We start from the raw sequence: 6789 nt of genomic DNA on the forward strand, positions 1-6789 counted from the left end.
TTTTAATATTTTAGCCGAGACACTTATTAAATTAGAACTAACGTTTGAATTTTGAGTGTACTCACCAAATTCTCCAATTACTTGAATATACTTTTAAATGTGATATATTTTTTTTCTTTTGCAATATATATATACTTTCATTCAGAGAGAGAACTGGGAGTTGAGGATAATAAAAAGGCGATTACTACTGATTACACCTTGAGCAAACTTTACTTAAGCTTTTTGTCTTTGGTAAATTTTTAATTTCTTTTTGTCTTTGGTAATCGTAATTCAATCATTATACTTAGGCCCAGTGGCCGGTGGAGCTATAGAAAAGATATATGGAGAATTAGTCAGAAATATGTATTAAGGGGATTTAAAATATAAAAAAATAAATACATGAAAAAATTAAAGAGAAATTAACATATATTTTATATACATAAAGAAAAAAATTATTTATTTACACAGTGTAATTTTTATGTAAAGATATATCAATTGAGACAGTAAAGACTCACTCTCATGTTTTCATCAATCCAATAAATATATAACATATTTTCTTATAAATATAATTATCACTAAATCGTAGTAGTAGTTTATTAATATACTTTTTCACTTTAATTTAACATTTAATCATGATAAATTAGGCAGATTTGGTGTAAACTAAGTTTTTACCCAGTTGACACCCTCGGAGAATGTGTATAGGGAGATAATCTTGAGGCTTACTTTATTAGCTACCATCACCTTTAATTTGCCTTTAGGCTTTTACTACCACCTGCATGCATATCCCATATTCTCAAGCTTTTTAAGCTTCTCATTTAGTTAGGAATTCCTCCTTTTAATACTTATTATTATTATTATTATTCTGTTCAAAACCAAGAGTCTTTCTAGGATTTGGGTGTTTTATAACAGGCATAAAAGAAAAGACAGAAAGTGAAAATGTCAGACTCAAAGTTAACAGGAAAACAAAAAGGAAAAAAGATTAGTTGGATAATTAGAAACAAGACATGCATTTACTTAACAAATGGATTAATGGGTTTTGGGATTCCTTCTGGCCTCATCCTCTCTCTCCCCAGAATCCTTTATCTTTTTCTAGCCTCGTTCGCTCATTGACAATTGATTTTGTCAATATGAACTTAATTTTTTTAAATTATAAATATGAACTTAATTGACATTGTAAAAGAACTTTTTTACATTAAAAGACAACGGTGAGTAATCGTTCATAAAGAATGACATTAATATTTGAAAAAAATAATACCTGTTATCTACTAAGATAAGTTAATATGCCTATTAAAAAAAAATTATATTGTCAATGTATATAAATTTGGAATAAATTTTTTAATCGTTTCCGACATTCAAATTTGCCAACCCGTTCAAACTTAGTCTGCCATAGCAATCATCACGTTCTGTAAACTGTACACAGTTTCTACCTACTGATAATTTCCTTCTATACTGATATATGATGGTTCCCTTTATTTGCATATATAGATAGATTGATAGCTACAAAAAGAGGAGTATTGCGTAACCAGTGGGGTAGTAGGGGAAATGACCAAAGTGGGGTGCATGGTATTTATTATGGATTTTTCTTTTATTTTGTTATGGATTTAACTTACATATACAAATATTATATTTTAATCTTTTGGAGAGGTAATATGTCTTATTTTTAAGTTATTAATTGCATTTTGAAGGATATTATAAGTGACGGAGTCGGTGGCGGAGCCAGAATTTTTATTAAGAGGTGTCAAAATATATAAAAGTAAACATATCAAGAAATTAAGGAGAATCAATACATACAATATATATATATATATATATATTACCTACCTACACGGTGCATTAGTTCAAAAATATATATTTATTTTAAAAATTTATTAAATATAAATAAATTATTAATTTATAACTCATAAAGTTAGAATTTCAAACGCATAAGCTTCCCGACTCCGACTCTTCACAGTAATCTTTTAAACGAATTTACTAATATAAAATTCTCTTGCAAAGCTAAACTATTTTGTTTTATATAAACCCAACCTATTGTCCATTCTCCTCTCTTTCTTTCCATCTTTTTTGAGTTCTGTACCATTTTTTCTAGCTACTGCAAAATTGCTCAGAGGCAAGCTATATATCCATGGTTAGATAGTGACTTTGAGAATCATCCATCATCTTCAACTTCACAAGATAATTCTTTTGTTCTTTCTTCTTTTGTTTTTTCTCCCTTTGGCGTTATTTTTACTCTACAAATTAAATTACTAGGTAGCACCCAGTGTGAATGGTATGTGGCTAATTGTCATTGCCACCTGTTTTTGCTAGCTAACTCTTTCAATTTTACTCCAAAACAAAATCGCTGCTATTTGCTTAGTTGTTTTTGTAATCCAAAGTTTGGATTCTCTCTATCTGAATATATAAAATTGGCTTTACCTTCTTCCACTTGTTGTTCATAAACCAAGTTTGTTACAAGAAGTAGGTGTTAGCTTTGTATTTATTAGCTATGAATCAAGAAAAGCAAATATATCATCAGAGCAACAGCGGTTGCTTTTCTTTATTGGAGTCTTCATCAGTACTCTCTCATCAAGCTGCCATGTTCTCTGATGAAGCCAGTGTTTCTTCCACCACTAGGGTTCCAAATTTATGTCCTATGCCTCAAACCATTTCAAATCATCAGCCTCAAAAGATCAAGAAGAAGAGAAGCCTCCCTGGAAATCCTGGTACGTTAACGTAACATTTGTTTTATAACAGTGGTGTCCAAGCTGGCCCGGGCACACCTCGATTATTTCATCAGATTCTACTAACCAAAACTTAGCAAATGGAAAGAAATTATCTAGCGGTTTTTTAAATTTCAATTGGGATTTGAATCTTGATATCCCATGATTTTCTCCGCTATATAGGTGCAAAAAAGAAAAGTTTACATAGATAACCTAGATTGATTTTTTTTTTTTTTTTGGTTACAAATTTCAATGTTGATTGTTTTTGGTTATGTGTACAGATCCAGATGCTGAAGTGATTGTTTTATCTCCAAAGACACTTTTAGCTACAAACCGATTTGTGTGTGAGATCTGTAGCAAAGGATTTCAAAGGGATCAAAATCTTCAGCTTCATAGGAGAGGTCATAACCTACCATGGAAATTGAAGCAAAGAAACAACAAAGAAAATAGAAAAAAAGCATATGTTTGCCCTGAGCCAACATGTGTTCATCACCATCCTTCTAGAGCTCTTGGTGATCTCACTGGAATTAAAAAACATTACTGTAGAAAACATGGTGAGAAGAAATGGAAATGTGACAAGTGTTCAAAAATTTATGCTGTTCAATCTGATTGGAAGGCTCACTCCAAAACCTGTGGTACAAGAGAGTATAGATGTGATTGTGGAACAGTCTTCTCCAGGTGCGTTATTTTTTTTGTATACTACCAGTGTATTTTTTTGATTTGTCTTTAGAGCTAATTATTATTTTTATTTTTTTATACAAAATTTGTGATGTCATGTATATACTCATCAGTTTGAGAGGGTCTGTGTTTTGTTTTACTAGCAGTACTTAGTTTTTGTTTTGTGGCTGTTCTTACTTACACAAGAGTAGTGAGAACACTGCAGGGAGTGTTCTTTTTTTAAAAAAAATAAAAAATTGTTGTAAGCTAGTGTAGAAACGGACGTTATTAAATACAAGTATACAATCCCTGTTGACTGTTGACAGAGGATATCTATCAAGGAAAATTGAATGTATTACTCAACCCTGAACATGCCAGGGGTTTAGATTTATATGCCAAGAAATCTGGATTATATGTTACTTCAGGGGGTGGATTTTTTTTTTATAGTTAGCAGAATAAATTATTTTACACTATCAGTGCCTTGAATTTCCTATTTCTTGGCTCTATTATATAAGAAACGCCGATAGGAGAGAAGCTAGTGCCAAAGTTTGTTTCACTCCATAATGCTCGGGGTAGCCAGATTAATTTGTTGCTAAAGATGGTTTTATTCAATTTTATTAAAAATTATTAATAGAGTGACATCTTAAAAGACAGTCAAAGAAAAAGGTTGAGTGCTTTCTTGTGACTCATGGTTGAGAATCTTGAAATTAAACTTCATGGTGTTTCAAAACTTTCAATGGAGGGTATCATTATTCACTTGCAGATACCCTGTGTACTTCTGAAGTCATCATAGCTACTGAAAATTTTGCAAAAGAAAAAAATAATAATAATAACAATAAAAAGGGAGAATAGATCATGAGCTGAATTCCTTGATACTGATAAGATAGATCATAGTTGGAACTGCCAAACATACATACAAGTGTATATGTGTCTACTTATATCATTATCAAATTTAATTTATATGCACTCATAACAATTTAAATTTTTTATGTTGTCTGTATAATTTAATTTTATTATAACAAATTAAAAATAAAATTTTCTAGATTACTAATTTCACTTATTACCAATGATATACTATATAATTATCTTTCATGATGATAATATAGCGTATAAAATCTTTTAACTAGGGTGTAGAAATATAAAAAATTTAATATATGCGAGTATAATTGGGTAGATTAGTGCATGTGTGGCTTAGAGTTGGGTTCGTGCATGAGAGCTCAGATTTCAAGGAAGGCTTTTAGGTGAGGCAGTATTTTTTTTTCCTTTGCTTTTGCATGCAATTGTTAAAACATCAGTCAACTGTCTTGTCTCTATCCCCCTCTCTCTCTCTCACTCACAACAATCATAACCCATATTTTATCATTACATACTTTTAATTTTGACCCTCCTTGATTCCATTTTTATGTGAATTCTTTACCTTTTTACGAAAGTCTCGTGACTTCTCCCATAACGCATGCACGATACTTTAACTAGTTGTCCCCAAGTTAGTAAATCAGGAGAATGTTATTTCAGGGGAAAATTATTTAGAAAATTTTGTAGCTCACTTATATATGCTCATTCTTTTGGCTGTTGTTGATTTCTTAAGATGGTATAATCCGTACCTAACGAAAAATGACTGTATTTATATCCCTCTCTAAGATTTTTCAGAATTGTGTTGGCCATATTATGGTTTATTCTAAAGAAATAGTTATATGGCTTAAACAGTTTATGCTTTTAAATTATCCATAGAAATTGTTTCTTTTAGGTGAAAAAAATAGTCTTTTAGTAATTGTAGCAAATCCTTTAACAAATGCCATTCTTAATTTTATCTATGTGCAGAATGGCTATAACAACAGCTCTTGGATACATATCTTGATGAATTTCCTTCTCAAGTACTGTTCTTTCAGAAATTTGATTTACACCCATAGTTAGAATATAGATTATGCTAATTTGATGCTTCGCATGAAATTTGAAGAACACTAATATCAACTACTCCTTATGTATGTGATAATATATTTTCACAGAGACATATATTTATTTTCACTGATTATTATATCATTATGAATTGCAATGCATTTGGCAGGAAGGATAGCTTCGTTACACACAGAGCATTCTGCGATGCATTGGCCGAAGAAAGTGCCAGACTCTCAGCTAACTCAGCCTTAATGCATAGAGCGGCCGTTGCCTCCACCACAATCCCATACTCAGCCGCCGCTACAACCGAATCCAATTTCCATCTCAACCAATCATCACCAATACTCTTCCCTTTCCCCACCACCAACCAACGCCACTTCGCAAACCCTCCTCCGCCACCAACCACGGCGGTGACAACCCATATCTCCCTCAACAACCCATGGGACCCACAAATTCCCTTAAACCCTAATCCTACACATCATGAAGAAAATCACAACCAAATGACTCATCATCCTGTTCCTATCAAGACTGAATCAATTCACATCCCCATATCATCTTCAGTGCCTCCATTTTACCAAGATCACTTTTTTCACAAGGGTTCTTTTGCCAATATCCCATCTCCTCAACTCTCAGCTACAGCATTGCTCCAGAAAGCAGCTACTATAGGCACTACACATTCCGCTGTGAGTCACGTGAACTCAACAATGGCCCAGTTAAACAGAACCTCTCTTGGTCACATGACCCACAAGATTTCTCCGGAGGATTTTCTAGGGTTTGGATCGGACAATATGTCGAATACTTGGCAGCAGAAAAGCGAGAATCTCACGAGGGATTTTCTGGGGTTAACAGGAGATCACGATCATGACGAGTCTTGTGCTGATGGAAATGGGCGGAATGGAGGACTTTTTGTGACATATGGAGGAGGAGGAGTAGGGAATGGAAATGGGGGGATGGACTTTCAACAAACACTATATGAGCGTGACCATTCATCAGTGTTGAAACATCATCAATTGGGCTTTGGTTTTGCTGCTACTGCTACTGCTGAGACTGCATCGGAAACATGGGGGAATTGCTGATCAAGTAACTTACTTACCAGAAGGGTGAATTTCAGAGATTCGCTGTGTTGGAATTTAATTAGGGAGATATCTCTATCATCAACAGAAAGAAGAAAGAGACTAGCAAGAAGAAGGAACTAAAAAAGTAGAAAGAGGACAGAGGAAAAGAAAAGGACAATGAAAATAGACTTTTCGCATTTTTCCTATTTGCAAGAACCATTTTTATCTTTTTTCGATTTACCCTTTTTTTCATGTTGGTAATGCACATTCTGCTTTTTTGGATTTTAAACCTAAGTCTTTGTTAATTATTGCTTCTGCATTTTGTTAGTTTCTTTTTTTATTTGTGGCTATGTTCGGACCAGTTTGCGCCTCTACTATTTCACGCTATACTTGTTAACAATTAGTAGTAGTATAAAAAACTGTATGATTACATTAATCCAATTATTAAAGGGATGCAACTCAACGAAATTGAGACAACTATATATATATATATATATATATATATATAT

The 6789-nt window shown here is 32.8% G+C and overlaps 1 protein-coding gene across 1 annotated transcript; it reads left to right on the plus strand.

The window, feature by feature from the left end:
- The first annotated feature begins 1996 nt into the window (after positions 1-1996).
- Positions 1997-6585, plus strand: LOC104090320 (protein indeterminate-domain 12-like). The gene is made up of 3 exons (XM_009595386.4): positions 1997-2678; positions 2957-3353; positions 5395-6585. The coding sequence occupies exons 1-3, from the start codon at positions 2462-2464 to the stop codon at positions 6299-6301; spliced, it is 1521 nt and encodes a 506-aa protein (XP_009593681.1). The 5' UTR covers positions 1997-2461; the 3' UTR covers positions 6302-6585.
- Positions 6586-6789: the final 204 nt, after the last annotated feature.

Source organism: Nicotiana tomentosiformis, chromosome 1, assembly GCF_000390325.3.
Source record: "Nicotiana tomentosiformis chromosome 1, ASM39032v3, whole genome shotgun sequence".
Lineage (NCBI taxonomy): Eukaryota > Viridiplantae > Streptophyta > Magnoliopsida > Solanales > Solanaceae > Nicotiana > Nicotiana tomentosiformis.